The sequence below is a fragment of the Chaetura pelagica genome, unplaced genomic scaffold (assembly GCF_000747805.2).
Source record: "Chaetura pelagica isolate M959 unplaced genomic scaffold, ChaPel_1.0 scaffold37, whole genome shotgun sequence".
In the NCBI taxonomy this organism is placed as follows: Eukaryota; Metazoa; Chordata; class Aves; order Apodiformes; family Apodidae; genus Chaetura; species Chaetura pelagica.
In genome coordinates, this window is record NW_009954567.1 from 2908146 (window position 1) to 2929821 (window position 21676).

Consider the following 21676-nt stretch of genomic DNA (forward strand, 5'->3'; position numbering starts at 1 on the left):
TCTAGTGTCAAGCATCCAATTTTGTATAGAAATATTTATTAAAAGTATTTAGGAAAAGATTTAAAAGACTGGGTTGCTTAAGAGAATGGGTGTACATTATAGAAATCAACAGAATTTTAACAGGACTTGACTCTTCCTGTAATACACCATATGAATCAGAAAACTAAGAATTATTTCTGCAGTTTTCCAAAACACATCTTACGTATCAAGAACACTAAGGTGTACAACAGCAAAACAAAATCCAGTGCTTCATACTTACTCAAACATGTACAGCAAATTAACTCCTTGAGCTATATGTGAACAAATACAACCTAGTTTGTTCAACAGTGACTCATTTTCAGAGGAAAATATACTGTTGACTAGTTACTCACAACACATTACACACACACACATTTAGACCTTGAAATGACAATCAAATCATACAGTACATGTACTTCACATGTGTACATGTAGTTTAATTGCCTTCAGTTTGTGGATTTTTTTGATTTTTATTTTTTACAAACAGACATTTTAAAAAAATTACAAAAATACTAGTAATGGCTCACATTGCTACCATCTCAATACTTTTCTCTTTTTTGACCTTTTCTACCATCTTGGTAGTATCCCCAGTAGTTTTTTCAGTAACTACACACTGCTCAAGCTCCTTTTGCATAAGATCCATTGATAATACACTCTGTCTCAGTTTGCTGATATATTTCAAACCAATATTTACATTTACATCCGAAAGCTTCTGGTTCTGTGAAATGGTTGAAAAGGCTTTTTTAAGGCCCATAATATCGGTGGTTTCTGCTTATTTTTTTCTGGAAATAATACCGCTTCAGTTTCAGGGGTAGGAAATCGTACTCTGTACACTTCAGGGTATGTCTTCTGAAACTAGAAAAATACATCAGTTTAAATGAAGAATTCACTTCCAACTTGTAATACAAAAAACCCAAAACATTAAAGTTCAACCTCTACCTCTGAAACAGGAATATTTTTATTTCTCCAGTGGACTTCCGGTAACTGTATATAGGAAATTATATTTTCAAATATACTTGATTCATCGCAGTACTCGTATTCTAAATAACTAAAAACTTAGAAATCCCCAGGAGTACCAACTATTTTAAATATCAATATTTCTCTAGAGGACTACATATATAAGACCTGATTAAGCTGTTTAGGTAAAAAACTGTGGAGGAATATTTATTTACTTGCTTGAGCTGTTTCTTCTTATCTTTTACAGATATTTCTTTATTCATGGCAATTTCTTCTAATAAAGCTGCCAGTGGTTCTTGAGAGTCAGTTGCCCTTTGGTATTCAAATTCTTCTGTGCTGATTTGGTGACAAAGTGATGGAGGTGAAAAAGTTGAATCAGTATCAACTTCAGCATATTTTATCTGAAGAATGAAAAAACAACAGCAAAAAACTGGGAAAAACTGGATTAACAAAATCGACCACCTAAAGTCATTAAATAGAGAAGACACGGACTAAAGACCAAAATTCTACCTCCCATCTTCCTGCACTAATTGAATGAGCTCAAGTCAAAAAACATGACATAAAGGAAGCCTGTTTAACTCTTGGATGTTAAAAAGCTATTTTTTAGTAGAAATTAAAGAAGAACTAAATAAGCAGCTTTGAACAAAGCAGAATATGTTATCAGGAGACAGAAAAATGAGCTACTAAAAAGCTGAGCAAGTAAAGATTACCCTAAAAGAGAATCAGAACATGAATGGAAACACTTTTTAACCATTCACAGTTTTCCTCACTACCACATTTGTCCATTCCATAGAGAAGATAGAGCTTACCAACAGAAAAATATATGTAAAAGTTCTTTTCTTTAACTGTTAAGTTTCATTTAAATACATAGTTATGGTGGAATATCAGCAGTCTAAATCAATTATCTCTTCTTAAGCTAACAGAGACAGAAAAGACTTTAAGAACTCTTGTTCTTTGGATCAGAAAAGACAAATTTGATCTAGAAACACAGAGGCGTAGGAGGCTTTTTCCACTGAATACCTACTCGGACTCTCTGGAGTTGTACAACATGTTCCTCTACAGAAGATTTTAGGGCAGAAGGAACACTTAAGATCTCTTGATAATTGTCCATGAGAAAAAATACTAGTTTAGCAGCAAGCAGTTCATCCAAGTCTATTTCATCCTTTGAGCAGAGAATGCAACGGGAAAAGGCCTGAACCATCTAAGAAAAAAAACCAAACATCATTATTGTATATTTTTCTGTTGGGGCAGGGGGGGAGGGCCATGCGGGGAACCAGATTGCATTTTTAAAGTGATGTTTTAGAAGAAATTTAAAGAGCACAATACTTACTGTACTTCCAACACATCAATATTTTTAAAAAACCTATTGTATATAGTAACATTATCTGAGTAAACCAAATATGGCTCTTGCCTTATATGTAATTTAACACTAACTTTCGACCTAGAGTAGTTGAATTCCATTTTATTTGCAAGCTTTTGTCAAATAGCCACTTCATATATCTTTTTCCACTAAACAGGGCACAAATAATTCAGAGAAATAATACAAGTATAGAGGAAAACTTAATACCATTATTTTGAAATAGTAAAATCAAATTTCAGATCCAGCTCACTTCCTGTAGTCCCATACTCAAGCAGTCAGTTTCAAGAATTTTCTGTCTGTGCATCAGTCACTTTTAATGTTAAAAGCACAGAAGACAAGAGTTTCTGTTAAATACTGTGGACTACCCTGCTGAATTAAAACTTAGAAAAATGGACTGTAAGGGATTATCTTTGAAAAGCAACATTTACATCATAATACCTAATTAAAGATCATTTATGGTTAATTAAATTATAACCATAGCAGTCAATTATTTCAATCAAATACTATTCATAGTTAACTAAAAACTTAATTGCTGTGAAACAAATTCAATTTTTTATAGAGTGGCTCTACAGCTGAGTTTTCTGCTGCCCTGCTTGCAAAAGACTTGAAAATTAACTAAAAGAAATGTGTTCTTAGCCAGTCTGAATTGCTAAGAGTTATTTGTGCCTAGTAACTTTGTAATAACATGCTGCTGCAAACATCAATGATAACTATACAAGTAGCCCTATAGAAAAGGCATTCAGAAAAATTAGTGTTTTTTCTACATCTGTTTAAAATTACTTTCAGATATTTCGGTAGTTACGTGACAAAAAGAAGTAGTACCGAAATAAACTGGTAGGATGTGTTTTTAAATGGCTGAAAACAGGTTAATCAATCATTCAGCTACATATTTCTAATTATGACTGAAACAGGCAGTCTCTTTCTCTCACACTGTTTGCAGTGATAAAGAACACCTGAGCTCATCTACTGGATTTTTTTTCTCCTCTTTGGTGAAATCTGGGGTATTTTAACTTTGAAAGGTAAGGAAATGTCAATTTATGAGCAAATTCTTCATAGGCTCACAATTTACCAAGAAATCCCAATTTTTTCAAATCCAAAGTAGCTTTCCACATAGCTAGAATAGACAAACTGTTCTTCAAACAAGAAAACTTTTCTGTACACACTTCTGTAGAATTATTTATCTGTGCTACTTCAAAAGCTTTGTCTAGACCTTTTGTCTTGCACTATACATACCAAAGCTCTGGTCCTCACTGATTCAGAAAGAGGTGGCAAATCCTTGTTTAAGCTAATTCTTGCCATCATCCTAACCAACAGCTGTAGTCTTTTCCGATTTTCTGGTGGCAGCAGGAGACAAGATATCTGAAGAGCTTCTACAGCCTTGCTGTGTTTTTGCAGCAGTCCTGAATTATAGAAGATCGAGTGATTGGGCAAATTTTCTGAATTGCATATGTCCATAACATTTAACACAGCATTTCTAGAACTGTCTCCCCAAATTCCTTCCTAAACACAACTCAGATGTATGCACAGATACAGCAACCACATAAAAAAGAATTAAGCCTGGGTCAACAATCAGAATCTAAACAAAACACGTGTTTATGCATCAATGACAGCTATGACAATACTGATGTGTCCCTCACAGTTATAGAAGTTTAATCTATAATTAATTCTACCTACAAACTCTTGATAAATCACTGAATGTGAACATGGTGGAAGAATTTGAAGACTAGGTAGGTAGAGTAGAATCTGATAGTAATTTAAGTAAAGAGGTCTCATGACAAAAATATCACCTTTTGGGCTTCTAAGGCACAGTGGAAGAAGCATCTGCTACATATCTGTGTTAACAGCATTATCATCAGAACAAAACATAAGTCAGGAGCAAAGTATTTGCATGACTGAAGTGTAACAGCAATTTCTCTTCATCAAGGAAAACAGTAAAATTACAAGAGAAGAGTGGTAAAGCACTTTAGCTTTTAAACTTGTACAAATCACACCACTGCTGCCTCAAATGACTGAAAATATAATCTGATAACACTTTCTTTGCTATTTCCTGAGGTCCTCCACTCACCAGAAAGCCTATCCATGGAAGGAAGAAAGAAGTCGTATAATCACTGTGGAAAGGTTCTAATTCCCAGAAGGCAACAACATGAAAAGTCAAAGACTAAAATCTTTGTTTATAAATGTTTCCAGACTTAGATTTATTGCCACTTTAGCAAGCCGTATTCCATTAAAAAACCCACAGAAATGCAACTGCAGTCATTAATCTGCTTTTTCATATTTTGTAAATGTACAACTGGCTAAGCAATTATTACTTCACAGGCAGTATTCAGTGCTAGCATTGACACTTAATAATGGTACTGTATGTACATCCTCTGCTTTTACCTACAGCTTCCTAAATAGTCTGTATACTAGACTCATTGTTAAGACTTAATTACACTGTATACTAGACTCATTGTTAAGACTTAATTACACATTGAACAGAATTCAAAACTTTCTCCTTTCTCTTGCAGCTGAACCCAAGAAAATTGCTTCCTCCTCTTCTCCCCTATCCCCGAGAATCACAGATCAAATCTCAGAGGAGTCAGGGTGATCAGGGAACAACTTGCAACAGAAACTACAATTTGGGCATCTCTGCCTTATATTTGTCTTACTACTGGTTCTAAGCAGTTTTGAGTACAAAAAGGAAGGTTAGACTTCATCACAGATATGATGAAATGTATTCTCCCTTCACTGGCTAGATAGGGAGCATAATCTTGAATTGTAAACAACATGGAAGACACCTGGAAATCACATGGCCCAACCCCATCTCCTCAGTCCGAGAGCCTGCCTAATTCAGTTATTTCATATCGTCCCTTTAAGGAAAAATACAGCTTCTTAGCCATTCAAATGCCAGTGTTAGGTGTCTGGAGGAGGTTGTTTAGGCAAGACTTCTAGAGCAATGTGACATTTGCAGGCCTGCATGAACAGTACGTCAAAGTAAATTGTGTGAAAATTGTGTAAATTGTGTAAAAAGTAACTGTGAAGATGGAAAACAAACTAAGTAGTTCTTGAATGGCTGAATTCCTGTGATTTTCTCTGTAAATTTATTTTTCTTAGTTAGGAAGGATTCCGTATTAGCACCTCATTTTTTGTGTGGAGGAGAAAACATAATGGTTTCTTCTTAATCAGTGCACAATTTCATTTCTACATAAACACTGGCATGAATTCTTCCTTCTTATTTTTACATATGATAAATACTGCATGATAAAACTCTTAAAACAAAAGATGTGAAATACAATGGAAAAGCAAACAAACAATGAAAGGAGAGGAAGAAATTTTAGACATTATCAAGAACATCTGTTGTCTAAGAAAAAGTAGTAAAAAAAGAATATTCAGTTTGAAGCATGATTGTCAACTAATAAAGTATAAAAATACTGAATTCCACAAATGAAAGTGCTATTCTGAATTACTTTTTCATCTGGATAGTTTATTAAAAGAAATGTTGATCCCATTTAAATAAGCCCTGAAAAAAAAAAAAAAAGAGATGTTGTGAAGCATGGTTACTTTTCAACTCAGTCATGCTTTTCTGAAATGTAGCTGTAGAATGTAATAAAATACATTCACATTTACTGTCTTTCAGTGGGCCATCCATAGCTACAAGACAGGTGAATTTGATATATTGTGAATTGTGTAAAAGTTACAGTTAATAATTAAACTACTGTTTCTTTACAGCCCTAGATTAGTTCATGTCTATTCTATAAGGACTCCAATTTCTTTTGGATGTCGTATTGCCAGGGTTAAAAATAGTCCTTATATCTCTATTTTTAGTCTAGATTTCAGTCAAGCAATTTCTAAAAGCCTATGTCAGTTTTAAGAGGTATAGGCATTAGCATTTGTAAAAAAAAATAATAATCAGTTAAAATCCAGCTTTTAGGAGTGGCAGTGTCAAGCAATGAACAGAAGCCTTTAGAAATGATAAAGACAAGCAATAGAAAACTTTTGGACTAACATGATCACAATATTAGAAGACAGAACAGTAAAACAGCTTTGTGACATGAAAAAAATAAATATTAATCTGTTCTCTATGTAAAATGGATGGGAAAGGTACTAAAGAAATGAGCTGTGATACTATTTAGTATGGTAAATTAATTCCAGGAAGGTAATTAAAAATAATAGTTTTACATTATCCCAATCTACTTACCTAACACACACACAAAAACATCAAAAAAATTAAATGTAAGAAGAGGTTCTTTCATCTGGCCAAAGTAATCCACTATAGTTTTAAAGACATCTCTTTCAAATCCTGAGTATGTAGGCTGCTTCAAATCTGAGCAGCTGGGCCCTACAAATAAAAATAAAAAGCAGAAAATTCATTTGTAGCCTCTAACCAGATCACTGTTTTCTACCTCAGTCAATAAAAATGCAACTTCAAGTAGAAAAACAAAACAAAACTTAGGCTAATTCTTTAAAATAGAACTGAACTTGTATTGATCTATTGAATTAATGTACTTCCTATAGGTCTAGTGAAAACACAGAGAAAGACATTTATACTTAAATTTGTATGAATTTCATCAAAATAAGCTGCACTGTCAGAAGAACATATGCTGGCTAATTCCAGCCTTGTTTAAAGCAGTTATCAAAAATAATACTGAATGAGAATATAAAGGAGGTTTGGTGAAACACTAAAGGCACAGTCAGTTCAATTGATTTTTTATTTATTGTTTTTTGGGTGTTTTTTTTTCACCCTCTCCTGAGTTTACTTACAATTTGCTAGACATTTCATTGCTGATAATATCCAGTGAGGTAGGTCCTCTGCATATAGGAAAAACAGACAAATTAACCAGAGCAAAAAACCTGAGAAAAATGTTAAACCATAAGATAGAAGTGAAGCTGAAAATTCTTGAAGATGTTCCCTCTGTCTAGTAGGTTGACTGATTGCAAAGGCAGGTTAAAACTGTATGCAGGATCTAGCTTGAATTACATCTACACCTTAGTACCTCCAGTACTCAATATCAACCAATTACAGCTACTGCTCTTGCAACTCACTCAGCAAAATGGATCTCATTGCAAATCCTTACCCTACCCTGCAAAAATCTGCCAAACTGGGTCAAGCTACACTTTCATTAGCACTCCACAGTGAAGTGTTTACAATGCACTGTAGATGAAAAGCATTCATGCACTCAGTCTTGTCCTTTCTACAAGGAGGAAGTTAACATCTTGAGGTGCTCCAGTTGTCTTTAAAATGAACCTATATAAGCTTTGGAGGGGGTTTAATTCACAAACCAAATTTGTTAGGCTCCAATCTCATTTTTCACTACTCTATAAATTTTGTAGAAAACATGGCGGCAATACTATTGCAAACGATACATCATAGCAGCAAAGATGCTCTGCCTTTTTCCTGATGTGCAAAGCAGTTTTCAACTTGATACTAATTTCAAAACACATTGACAGAAAACTCAAAAATGAGAAATTTTACAGTCGTCTCAGTGTACATTTTTATTGTCTCTCAATTTTAATCCCCTCATGTAAACACTCCAGCTCAGGCAGTTAAGGGCTGGGCTGACAAAGCCAGCTTGAGCTGAATAATATCCCTATCTTTATAAATGAAAAGTTGCTGCTCTTTCACCTTCATATTTCAAGCCCTGCTAAAGCAGAAATGTGCTTGAGAGAGTAAGTATGGAACAAACACTAATTCTTACTATTGGAATGTAAGAAGGTAACAATGACATACTTCATTAAAAAATCTCATAGAGATGTGGTCATACATGTATAAAGATGTTACAAGTTAGTATAGACTAGAATCAACATTTTCTTACACTAGTAAGCTACAATACAAAAGTTAAGTGAAAACTTCTAAAATACTCACTTGATTTGTCTTCTAAGACGACAATGCCTTGCTTATTGACATTGTATGCATTTTGGACTATATGCTTTGAATTCACAAGCTTTGTGTCTAGTACTTCATTCAGGGAATTCAAACCCAAGACCTTTTGTAATCTGTAAAAATACATGAAAACATAGTTCGCACATCATCTAATCTAGAAAAGACAAACATTTTGTATTAGGATAGGTATCATTCTGAAAGAGCCCTCTCCATTTCAAAGAGTCATAGTTGGAAGGGACCCACAAGTACCATCAAGTCCAATACCCTGCATCTCACAGGACTACCTAAAACTAGACCATATGACCACAAGCATTGTCCAAATGCTCCTTAAACTCTGACAGGTTTGGTGCCATGACCACTTCCTTGGGGAGACTGTTCCAGTTAGCAGCCATCAAAGTACATTTTCCAGGCCAGTCTGAACTGCTCCTGAAGCAGCTTCATTCCTTTTCTACATGTCCTATTGCAGGTCACCAGAGAGAAGAGATTGGCACCTCTCCCTTCTCTGTCCCCCTTGAAGTTGTAGACAGCCATGAGGTCACCCATCAGCCTTCTCTTCTCCAAGCTGAATAAACCAAGTGACCTTAGCTGCTCCTCTCCTAAGTCTTGTTCTCAGGACTTTTCATCATCTTGGTCACCCTCATCTGGACACTTTCTAACAGTTTGATGTCCTTCTTACACTAAGGAACCCAAAACTGCATACAGTACTCAATGTAGGACTGCAACAGTGCAGTTCAGGTGGAGCAATCACCTCCCTCAACCAGCTGGCTAGGCTGTGCTTGATGCATCTCAGGACTCAGTTGACTCTTCTGGCTGCAAGGGCACAATATTGACTCATATTCAGCTTGCCATCAACCCATACCTCCAGATCTCTTCCTGTGGGGCTGCTCTCCAGCATCTCAACCCCAACTTGTATATGTAACCAGGGTTATGCCACTTCAGATGCAGAATCCAGCACCTGCTCTTCTTGAATTTCATGCAGATGGTGATTGCCCAGGTTGCTAGTATATACAGATCTTTTTGTAAAACCTCTCTACCCTCAAGGGAGTCCACAGCTCCTCCTAACCTATTATCAGCAAACTTACATAGTGTACATTTGATTCCTGTATCGAAATAATTTATAAAAGTATTAAAGATCACAGGCTCTAAAATCAAGCCCTGAGGAGCCCTAACTTGTGACTCGAGCCTGATGTAACTCTATTTACTTAAAACTTTGAGCTGGACCTGTCAGCCAATTGCTCACACAATGTATTATGCACTGGTTTAGCTGTGTCCTGGATATTCGGTCTGGAAAGATATTGTAAGAGACAGTACCAAATGCTTTGCTAAAATCCAAACTCACGACATCTACTGGTTTCTCTTGGTCAACCAGATAGGTGATCCTGTTATAAAAGGATATTTTGTTGGTTAAGCAGGACTTTCCCCTTGTGAACCCATGCTGGTTATGGCCAATGACTGTATTGTGCCTCAAGTGTTTATCAGTAAATCTCAGAATCATAGCACGGTTTGTGTTGTAAAGAACCTTAAAAATAATCTAGTTCCTTCCATGGGCAGGGACGCCTTCCACTAGACAAGATTGTTCAAATAACCATTTCCATAATCTTACCAAGCACTGAAGGGAGACTGATAGTCCTGCAGCTATCAGGTTTTTTTCCTTGTTACCCTTCTTGAAAATTGGGTGCAGATTTGTCAGTTTCTATTAAACTAAGACTTCTGCAGATTCCCAAGGTAGTTGAATAATGGTAGAGGGTGGTTCCATAATGACATCATCTAGCTTTTTCAGTGCCACGGGATTAATGCCATCGAACCCCATAGATTTATCCACATCCAGCTAGAGCTTCTAGTTCCAAACAAATTCAGGATTAGCTGGGAGTTTATCATCCCTCAAAGCAGTCTTCCAACATAGGGCTCTACAGATCCCAGGGCCCATCACTGGTGTTGAAAATGGAAGAGAAGGTATTAAATGTCTCTGTTTTTTCTACATGTTTATTTGTGAAGTGATGGATTTCATTGAGCAAGGGACCAATATTACCTCTGATTCTCCTTTTGGTAGTCATATTGCTTACAAAGCATTTTTTATGTCCTTCACACTCCTGGCCATCAAGCTTTGGGCACAAGAATTTTCTCCCTACAGTGGCAAACAGCGTGCATCTCTGTAGTCCTCCCATGATGACTGGTTTTGCTTCCAATGTTCATACACTTTCCTTTTCTGACCAAGTTCTAGAATAGCAGAATTCTACCCAGCCAAGGCAGCCTTCAGTCCTGCTTGTTTGACTTAATCAGTTTGGAACTGCCTGCCCCCAACCTCTCAATAGATGGCATGGAACCTTGTACCTTAAAAATGAAATTCCCAGAGAACCAGGCAGTTATTCCTGTCACAAATTATTTGTCATTCAGCTACTTCATAGTCACTGTGACCAAGACAGCCACCAGTCACCACTTCACTCACTACCTCCTCTCTGTTTACAAACAAAAAAATCTAGGAGGGTCACCTCTCCTAGTCAGCTCCCTTTGTACCTGCACCAAGACATCATCTTCAACATGCTTCAGAAATTTCCTGAAACCTTTTCATGTCCACTTTACCATATTCCCAGTTGATGCCTGGGAAGTTAACATCACCTATTAAGGACAAGGGCAGTTGATCTAGAGACATACCTTAACTTCTTGTAGAGTAATTGATTGGTGTAATTGTCCTGGCTTGGGTGGTCAATGGTAGAATACCACAACATCTGCTTCATTTGTTTTCCCCTTCATCCTTATCAAGAGGCTCTCAACTGTGTTGTCATCAGCTGTAAGCACTAGATAAATAATCCAACACCTCCCTTACGTACAGCATCACCACCTCACCTTGCTCATCCTGCCTAGCTGTCCTGAAGAGTCTATAGCCATCCGCCATAGCACCCCAGTCACAAGACTTGTCCCACCAGGTTCTACTTACTCCAAGCAGACATTCAAGGATGTTCTGGGACTGGGCCAAAGTTTCTACCTTTTCTTTCTTAATCCTCATGCCATGCAGATTAATATAAAGACATTTCAGAAGTGCCCCAGTGTACTCAGTACATTGTAGAGCAGATTGAAGTACCTCCAAATATTTGTCCCACAAATACTGGCATGTCACCCCCAGGCTGATCTCTAGCAAGCCTGGTTGTACCCCTTTCTCCCTTCAAATCTTGTTAAACCTTTTTCAATAAGCCCTGCTAATTCCTGTAAAAAGATCCTTTTCCCATATTGCAACAGGGGTACCCTGGGTGTTGCAAGTAGTGCCATGTATACGCATGTCATGTAGACCAACCTGGGATCAAAAAGTGCAAATTTCTGATGATAACAGTCTCAGAGTCAGGAATTGATCTGCTGAGTGTTCCTATTTCTTCCCTCATAATTCCCTGCAACTGGATGGGTACAGGATAACACTACTTGTGCTCCTGATCTCTAAACCTGTTGTCACAAGGCCCTGAAGTCTCTCTTGATTGCTCTTGGAGTTCTTATTGCAACTTCATCACTGCCTGCATGAAAAAAATCAGTAGTGGATAACAATCCAAGGGCCATTCCAAGGCATGAAGTTTTCTACTCCCAGCTTCCATTTGGGCCCCAGGGAGGCAAGTGACTAAGACACAAAGAAGTGTGTCTGGTCTGCATATTGGTCCTTCCGTTCCTCTCAGAGGAGAGTCTCCTATGAAAATCCCTGGTCTTTTTTTCTCCTTTATGAAAGTGGTTTTAATGCAGAATGTAAGTCAATTTAGCTTTGGTGACACCTCCAACCTAGATGAACCATCATCCTCATTATTGTTTTATTCCATTTGCAGAGCCTCATACCTATTATGCAAAGTCACCTAGGAAGGTGAAGTAGTCACAGATAAGATGCTCTTCCTATGCCAAACAGGAACTTATTGCTAGTCCCCACTATCCCTTAAATCACTGTGTTCAGTCAGGTGGAGAGTGGGTAGACAATCCTCTGTATCATGCACCATGTCTACCCACGGAAGGTAGGGTTGCAATTCCTGAAAGAGTCTCTTTCAGACTCCCTGATACTTCGGAACCGAGTCACTTCTTTGCAGACCTCTGTCACTATGCAGAGGAGTTCCTCCATCTAGACAGATCTCTACTTCAGGGAGATTTCCCTGCTTTAGAAAACTTGCCTGTGCTCCATGCTAGAATACTCCACTGCAGATTGTGCCAGCACCGGACATGCCAGCCTCAGCATCAAGTTTATTACATGGAAGTAATATGCCAGATTACATAAATGTAATCATTAGTAAGGCCTCAACTGCGCTGTAAAAATAGCTAATGTTTTGTGTTTGTTGTTGTTTTTTTCTTCTGCATAAATAATCTAAAGTAACAACTGTAACTTTGCATAGAATAATCCCTTTGGAAATAGTAAAGAATATATGAATCTCAAAGCTTTTAACGCTCAGTCAGCTCTTCTTTTTCTTATCTCATATGAGGTAGTGCACTTGTCTTTGAAAGTTTTCATGGTATTGTGCTTCTACAGAAGTGCTTCTATTTCAGAGCAACTAGAAAAAGAGAAAGACTGTGGAAAAAAGTATTAAACACCACCAAGCCCACACAACAAAAGGACCTGTATAATGCAGCATGAAAAAAAAAGTCAAAAGGTATTAAGCATAATACAGTTTATTCGCAAATGTTATTTGCTGAATCTGTAGGCTAAATAACAAGTGGTATAGCTAGTCTAGCCATGATGGCCTGGATGGCACTGATGAAAGGAGCACAGGTGAAAGTACAAGCATTACCAGAGAAGACTATTACCTACTACAGAGTTTTGCTTGAACAGCAAATGACTCATGAGTATACTCACCGGGCCAAAGTCATGGATTTCCATATCTCTTGTACATTTGTTTGCGTTACCTCTCTGCGGAACACAAGTTTGCATGCTGGGACTTCCCCTATAGCTATACTGTGTCTCTTGTACCACATCTCAGCATTCTGAAATCAGAAAAACACTCATTAAATGGTGTCTTTTCAAGTATTAATCAATATAATACACTTGTAGTACAGCACACTGCCTCTTACAAGTATTTTAAATATTCCTAAAATCCAGTAAAGTCTCCAGGATGCAAGTGTTTAGGTTTCACAGACATGCAGCACCTTTTCTCTGTTATGTAACTTTTCCAAAGCTGAAAAATTAAGATTAGTCATTAAAATTCAGGAGTCAGTGGCCTCTAGTCCTGTGTTCAGATCCTCTCCATTATTAAAGTCAGCTCAACTCACTTTTTTTTCAAATAACACTCTAAGATGAAACCTCTGCTTATGAAAAAACAACTATACACTTATTAGATGAGAGATCAAAGGCTTATATTCATCCTTGTTCAGCATATGCTGATCATAATTAATTATTAAGATCACTAGCAGGTTCTTTACATGAAGAAAGTAAAAGCAAATAGCTACAGCTGAAGACATCTCTCTTATCGATTCCACTTTTATAACAGAACAAAGTAAAACAAAGAAGGCAAGAGATTTCTATCCTCTATTCCTCCTTCACATCCAAGCTTGATATTTGAACACCAAAGTGTCAACGGGTGGACATAAAATACAGTTTGTGTTGACAGTATACTTTGTTCAAGGCAAAACACCTAATCCTTCTCAGTTCTTCATTTTACATCACAGAGTGGTGCTAGAGCACAGTAACAGCTTTCCTTGTGATGACAATCAAACCACAAAATTCACTCCAGGAATGTACTTAATTACTCCAAGCACTAATAATCCATAATTCCGTAACATTAGACTGGAGCTAGTTCAAAACAAATAGTACCTTGTGAAATTAGTGTCTAGTCTTCATCATCAGTGATGCACTACACAGGCCCATGCCCATTATTCCACACACAGCTCATAAGTGTTCTGACTGTTGCCGGAACAAGAAGTTGACACCACATTCAGCTACCTGTCTACTTCACTCTTTCATTGGAAGTTACACTTTTCTATAAAAAAACCAGCAGAAACAAGCTTTTTCCTTTGCATCAGTTTCTTCAACTTACAATGCCCTCTGTTAACCAAACCTGACAATGAAAGAGATTTTGAGCTATGCCAGACTGCAAGCTTTGCATCTGAGACAGATGTATAAAGACAGCCTTTTGCTAGCTTTTATCAAGCTAGAATGCTTGGATGGAAATTTTGAGCAGACATCTGGAGGCTGTAACATGTTGAAACTACAGCAGAACCTTGTTCTGTATCGAAAAAACTTTGTGCCAAAGACAAGGAAAAGAATAATCTTTTCCTTCTTCCCTCCTAATCTTCTACCTACTATTGAAACTCTAGTAACCATGCTTTTTCCTCTTCGTGTATCTGTTGTACATGAAAGGTGGACTCAAACTGCACATAAGTAATCGCATTACAAATAAGAAATAACCATTCATTCAGAATCTCTAGATTTCCAGCAAAATGATAGGAGCTACTTTTCCAAACAGACTATTGATCACACCAGGAAATCCAAGGCTAGTGCCCTTCACTGATGAGCATTAATAGGAAGGCTAAAATTATCAAGTCTACAATAAACACAGGAGGGAGAGTTTAGAATATAATAAATTCCATCAGGGTCGGTTATTGAGATGTCCAAGTGGAAAAAACTGATATAGTTTTTGGTTACTAATAAAAAAACCAGTTTTTTCCACAACTTTACAAGGCTGGATCAATCCACTTTAAATATGGGGCACCATGATTCTCAAAAAGGGCAACAATTAAACAAGAACCACTTCTACTTAACCACAATGTATTCCTTATAAAAAGGAAATTGAATCACTAACAACATCATCATAGCAGCTAGGAAGAGTGTAATACTGTATACCTTCTGCTACATGAGGTGTCTGAATACAAGGAACAGTGTAAGTGACAGTAAAGTAGCTATTTTTTCTTGTAGTATAAAAAATACTTCACTTGAATTAGAGCAAACTGGGATGCAAGCATACTGGCAAATATAGCTATGCTGAACTTAGGACACTCAGGAATTTATCACCTGCAGCTGAAAGGACACTCAAAGCCAACATCCTCAACAAAACATTATGAAAACCTTTACTTCACATAGGTTTAAAATAAAAATATTGTGCATTTAATTTTATAACCAACTATTCTGTGCCACAACAAAGAGATCATTAGTTCAGTTTTGGTTTACAAATACACTTATGTCTGGGGAAATTAATACCAGATATCTTACCATTGTGACTGATTTCGCTGGGATGTGTTCTTGGGAACTGCCAGCCTTCGGTTCATCCCAGCCTGGAAATTTAATGACTTCCTTTCCACATGGAGGTTTCTTTGGATACGGCTTCAGTGGTGAGGAAGGAGGAAATCTACAATTAGAGAATATTTTTAAAGCTTCTAAACACTACCCTACTCCATATTTACCAATGCAAAAACTGCATAGGCCTTTACAAGCAAAAATAGAACAAATGCCTTGGACATTTGCAGTGCTACTTAATTGCATGACAACTGGTGTTGAATGACATGGAAAACATCCTAAAGTGGCTTGCTTGGCCTCCTTCTGCTGCTTTAAACAGGTCAGGTCCTTTGTACCTCCTGTGACACAGCTTAGCCTTGAGCGACCATCTGATAACCCAGTATATCTCAATTAGCACCAGCTGCCTGTGCATAAAAAATTGACACACGTCTTCACTAGAAGACACCAATTCTGCTGAAAAAGCTGTGGGCAGATCTTCCCCATGTCAAGTGCACTGTTAGCATATATCTCCTAAAGCTGCATAATTATGTCACATGACTAATACTTGGATTTAATTAGCATGCATGCAAGTGTCCACACAAGCTTTTGTCCACATTACCATGTTCTTCTGAGTTTACACACTTTCTGTGCAAAGATCATATTCCTCCAGTTCTTTTCTGGAGTCTTTTTCCAGCTGTTTGTGCAGAAAACTCATTCACTTTTTAAGGCATTTCAAGAGGCACCTTGAAGAAATTAGCAGAAATAAACATCAAGGAAAAACTATTCCAGATCACACTCAGCTGAGTAACATCTCCAGCTTGCACAGAACTAGAAGTACTGCCTAAATGAGCACATACAAGGAAAGGAATGGCAGCATCTCAGGAAGTCAAATCTGTTTGACAGCAACTTACCAACTGATTGGCTCAGGTCAGATCTTGTTTATGGGTGCTTCTAGAGTTTAGATGTTGAGATTCCCGATGCTTCCAGAAATAGCCTCAGCCTCACTCACTCTTTTTAATCACAAGGTAGAAGACAGTTAAGTCTGTAATCATCTACCATGAGCTTGTATGCTGTTGGGGAATGTGAATTTATATCCTACTGTGAAGATGCTCATACTCAAGAAAACCTCAGGTTTGCCCTAAATTTTCACCCCATCATCTCAAGGAAGTTCCAAAATTTAATTAAATTACTTTTGTACTGCAGTTTTGTTAGACCAGTTTTGCCCCATGGCTTAAACATGTTCTGCTTTTGGCCACACACACTGATTCCATGTGGAATAACCCACAAAGCTCTGCAATAGAATCTCCACAGCATGGGAAGATATTCCTTCCTTCCAAGAAACCAAGAAAAGTAATAAGCACCTTGCATTAAGCCTACAAGACTTACTCTCTTTTAAAAATGACCTGGGTCATATTGGAGATGTTCAGCTGTTGCCTGTTCTCAACTATTTTTCAGCTATTTGTTATTTGTTAGAGTTTAACGTTAGAACATCTGCAGCTTTTTTTCCCTTTGCCTTTCAGTATTCCCAACAGTTATATTTTCCCCTCCAGTTCTTCACAACTTTTATCTTTATGTCATTTGCTGACCTGATTCTCAACCAACCAGTAAATTAATGTGTTCTTACAAGTAGAAAAAAGAGAAGCATTCCCTTTTCCAGGTAGCATTACAGCAGGACCTAAATAGAAATAAGTTTTTCAATGGCCAATGAAAAGCCCCTGATGTTATGATGTGCAAAATAACGTTACCTAAAATGAGCAACTGAGGAGCATTCCTGGGCTGACATGTCAAGATTGGCATGGTTTTACAGTCAGCAACACTAGTAGTTTTAGAAGTTTAGACAAGGAGGAAATGGAGATAGCTGTTCGTGTCCAGAGCAACAGATACAGAACAGGGTCAGCTAACTTGGTGTCAACAGTATAACAAGTACCACAACTGAATTCCTAAAAGTTTACTAGCAATGCAAGAGTACTCACACTTCCTTTTGTCCTGATTTGAGCCAGGATTAAGCCATTTTTCCCCTTTTTACTGATTTGGTTAGATTCTAAAAATGTGAAGCCTGACAACTTCCAAAACCAGAACTTGATTATTGTAAACTACACTGAACCAGTAAGTTAGGACACACAGATAGCCTTTACTGTTTTTAGAAACCACACTAGTTCTCACCTTCACACTTAATACTTGTCCAATACTCTCAGGCAAATCAATATTTGGCAACATCTCTTTTTCACACTGTGCAGTGAGAGCAGGCAACTACACTTACATGCAAAGTGAATGATTGACGACTGCGCAGCACAGCGTCCAGTTACAGACAGCTACAGCCCTTATAAAAAAAGGGAAGATCATTTACAAAGTAACCTTAGGAAAGTCCACCAGAGGGAGCTACCAAGACATTAAAGACACGAATGAAGGCGGGATGGAAAACAGAACTTTTTCTCTTTCCTATTTTGTGAAGCTAATATTTTTTTTTATACTCTAACGCCAAACATCAAAAACATGAGTAGCATACATAGTCTATGTGCCCAGCCCGGTGGGAAGAAAGCTGGATCCACTTAATGACACACGAAAGGAATGCAGTTTTAGTAAAATAAAAAATGTTCAATTAGAAACTTAGTTAGGTTTTGAATGGGAGGAGGAGAAAGAGGAATGTTCTTAAGACAGCTGTAGTGGAAGAGCTCTCTTATCCAGCAGATCATTAGGCAAAGCACATACAAAACAAAATGCACAGAAATACTGCAACCAACCAACTTTCACAGATTGCAGTTTAGGAAAGTCACGGCTGAAAATACAGAGGAGAAAATAACAAAATAATGTTAATGTTTCATTTTTCCAGTGGGAAACAAACACAAACAAACCGCAACCACACAACCCACTGGGGTTATATATAGAGATATATATATATAGATATATATAGATATAGATAGATAGATAGATATAGATATATATATAGATATAGATATAGCATAGTACAAGTGCTCACCAAAAAACATATTTAATTTTAATTTAATTTTTTGACAAAGAGTTAATGTCCAGAGAGGAGACAAAGTACTTAGCTTTTAAAGCACTAGTGAAAAAAATACGTGCAGATGGTGCTGTCCTAAGAACAGTCAGAGCAGGACTGGGCTAGGAATATACCAAACCAGTAACACCTATATCATGTTTTGTACCAACATCAACTGCTCTTCTAATCTGTTTAAATATGCAAAAAGCACACTCCTTTATGTTTAACTTCTCCAGGCCAAAATGAATATGTTCAATCCTCTGCAGCTATTCTTGTCTTCTCTGCCTATTTTTCCAATCAGAGCTAGTCAATGACTAGGTAAACTATCCCAATATCTTGCCCCTCTATTGCTGCCATAAGCAGATGGCCTGAGGAGAATCTACAGAACAAGCATATATGATACATCCTCAGAATCCTTTCACAGCCTCCTGTCATATTCAAAGCACAGACTGCAGAGACATATTGTTGTGAGATAGTTAGTAACAGACTTTCTTGGGTGAACTTCTCAAAGTATCTTCAGATTCAAGTTGCTCAATACACCGAGCCCTTCAAATTTGAGTTCCAAATTCTAAAATGTAACATTGTAAATTGAGGTGCTGGAGCACTCTCCTATGGGGATAGGCTTAGAATTGGGATTGTTCAGCCTGGAGAAGAGGAGGCATCAAGGAGACTTCATAGCCACCTTCCAGTAGAAGGGGGCCCAAAGGAAAGCTATGGAGGGGCTTTTTATAAAGGTAGTGAGACAACAAGGGGTAATGGATTAAAACTTGAATAATGAAAATTTATATTAGACAGAAGGAAACTCTCCACTATGAGGATGGTGAGATACTGCAAAATGTTGCCTAGGGAAGTCGTGGAAGTCCCATCTATGGAAGCGTTCAAGACTAGGTTGGATGAGGCTTTGAGAAATCTGGTCTAGTGGGAGGTATCCCTGCCCATGCAAGGGGATTTGAACTAGCTGATCTTTAAGGTCCCTTCCAACCCAAACCATTCTATGATTCTATTATTTCCTTGATTAATTGTCACATGGAATTTCCCTTTGTGGAACTAAGTCTGGAGACAATATTCTTTATTATTATTATTTATACATTATTATATATATATTGTATAATATATTTATTACTAATTTATTTTCCATGTAAGTTGATAGAAACTAGTTTGAATATTTAACTTATTTGGCAGGTAAGTTGCAGCATTCATTGAAGCTCCTTTCAGAAGGCAGGCTAAAAAACAGCTACCACTTTCACTGAAAGATGTAATGCAATATCATAAAAAACAAGCTGAAGCAGTGATAATTTGTTACTGGAATTAAATACAAATCTTAACCAACCATACTGTAAATCAACTCAACTGCAATGAAACAAGTTTAACACAAACCACAGCTCTTTTATAATGAATTATCTTGACCCAAGTTTTTTTACAGCAAGGTAAAAGAATTACATCGTACATACCTCTGACTTTTAAAGTATTCCAAGTTAATAAAAAAATCTAAGAGTAATGAACAACTGCACTTAATAGCACAGGTGTCAGACTAGACAGCACAAAAGCTTAGGCACACTCTACAAGCAAACTAGCTGAGGTCATGGAGCAAAATGAAAATTTTATTTCATCCACCTCTAGTGGAAATTCAGTAGTACCTAGGTTTTCCAAAAACTAGTACTAATAATTTTTTTAAAATACATTAAATTTAAGTATATCATAATAGACATAATAAGTAGAAACATGGCATCTTTACTTGTTTTTCCTATTGTGCTGAATGAAGGTAACTCAAATTTCCTCAGAAGATAACTCACCATGATATAAATTACAAATCAATACTGAAGGCAATGGCAATTTTTATGCTACTTTTTCCACTGAGCAGCTTTCTATATGAGGGCCCAAACTCAGAATGTGCAACTTCTGCACATCCAAGCCTTAACTGAGGTCACAAGAAGTCAAAGAACCTAGTCCAGTGATGCTAAGTTTTCATTACAAAGAAAATTCTTTGCCTCTGTTAACAAGCCACCAGTTGAAAGGCTGCACAGGGAAAAATAAGCAAGCACTCCTAAGGATGAGCCTTGTTTCTTTAAGACTCTTTTAAAAAAAGACCTATGGAAGACTTTAAAACTCAATAAATATATAGAGAAGTTACATCATTAATGACTTTTAAATTCAGAAGGCCTCTCTCTTCTCTCAGGAGTGGAAATGACATCCAAAACAGTCAGGGGATTGGGGGAGAGAGAAGACAACCCTAGCTGGATGCTCAGTGGCATCCTCACTTTCATCCATGTCTTCTTGATAAAACACTCTTCCAACACTGACAAACCTGACGTCTACCAACAGGAAACAGAGCTTGCTACTTTGTAAAAGCTGCAAAAGCTTCTATTAGTATTCACAGGATGTAATTGAGTAAAAATGTCCCTCAAAAATGTTTAAAAACAAACAAGCAAAAGAAAAAACCTACTAAATTAAGTTAACATTAAATCATGAAAATTACCTATCACTAAAAAAGTCTTTAAAAAGAAGGAAAGAAAGACACATCCACACCTTTTCAAAGGCAATCTATAAGAACATTTGTAAGACCAAGGCACAGGAGCGTTCTGGGAACTCCCTGCTTCCAAAAAAAAAAAGCTTTTCAGATACAGTATAGTTTTACCTATATAAATGGCCATCATCTTGAAACTCCTCTTTGCCCCATCTTCCTTTAATGTCCTCAATAACATGATTTTTCAGGAACTTTTTAAGCAGTTTAACCGTTTGACTGCGAGTCACTTCTGGGCCAAAGTTTTGGTTAGAGCCAAGCAGCTCATGTAAACAGTCCACGGCCTCCGAGGCTTTGAAGCAACGCTCGTAGCTCTTGAAGCGACACCGATGCTTCCGTAAAGGCATCCCCGCACGAAAAAGCTCTATTATCTCGTTCCACTAGAGAAGAAGAACAAAGCCAACCGTTAGGGGAGCTCTTGTACTAGGAGCATTTTAATTGTACAAAGCAAATTCAGAACGCAGCGTTACGTACTTTTTCGATCATCTGCGTTTATCAGCACAGTGAAACCTAAACCTATTATCTAAACAGTCGAGATTTGAGAACAAACAGGAGATCTAGGAAGCTGAATGATCTAGAGCCCTGTACTACATAAGCTCTACCGATACAGCTTTAACCAGCCTTCAGTAGGGGATGGACGACAGCTCGGCGCTGCTGAGCTCTTCCACCCCCCAGGCCCGTGGGGAACACGGGCCAGCAGCCCCACAGGCCCCGCGTCGGGAGCACACACACACGGACGGCTGGTGGGGACCGAGGGCTCCGCCGTCGGCCAAGCCCGGGCTGCCCGGGACGGGCCCATG

General features: G+C 37.5%; 1 protein-coding gene across 1 annotated transcript; it reads right to left on the reverse strand.

Annotated features, from left to right (window-relative positions):
- Window positions 1–714: 714 nt before the first annotated feature.
- Window positions 715–21362, reverse strand: DEPDC1B (DEP domain containing 1B). The gene is made up of 11 exons (XM_010005406.1): window positions 21351–21362; window positions 20991–21256; window positions 15355–15490; window positions 13006–13133; window positions 8178–8308; window positions 7076–7123; window positions 6513–6653; window positions 3569–3735; window positions 2000–2176; window positions 1191–1376; window positions 715–873 (listed from the first exon to the last, which is right to left on the reverse strand). The coding sequence occupies exons 1-11, from the start codon at window positions 21360–21362 to the stop codon at window positions 715–717; spliced, it is 1551 nt and encodes a 516-aa protein (XP_010003708.1).
- Between the last annotated feature and the right edge of the window lie 314 nt (window positions 21363–21676).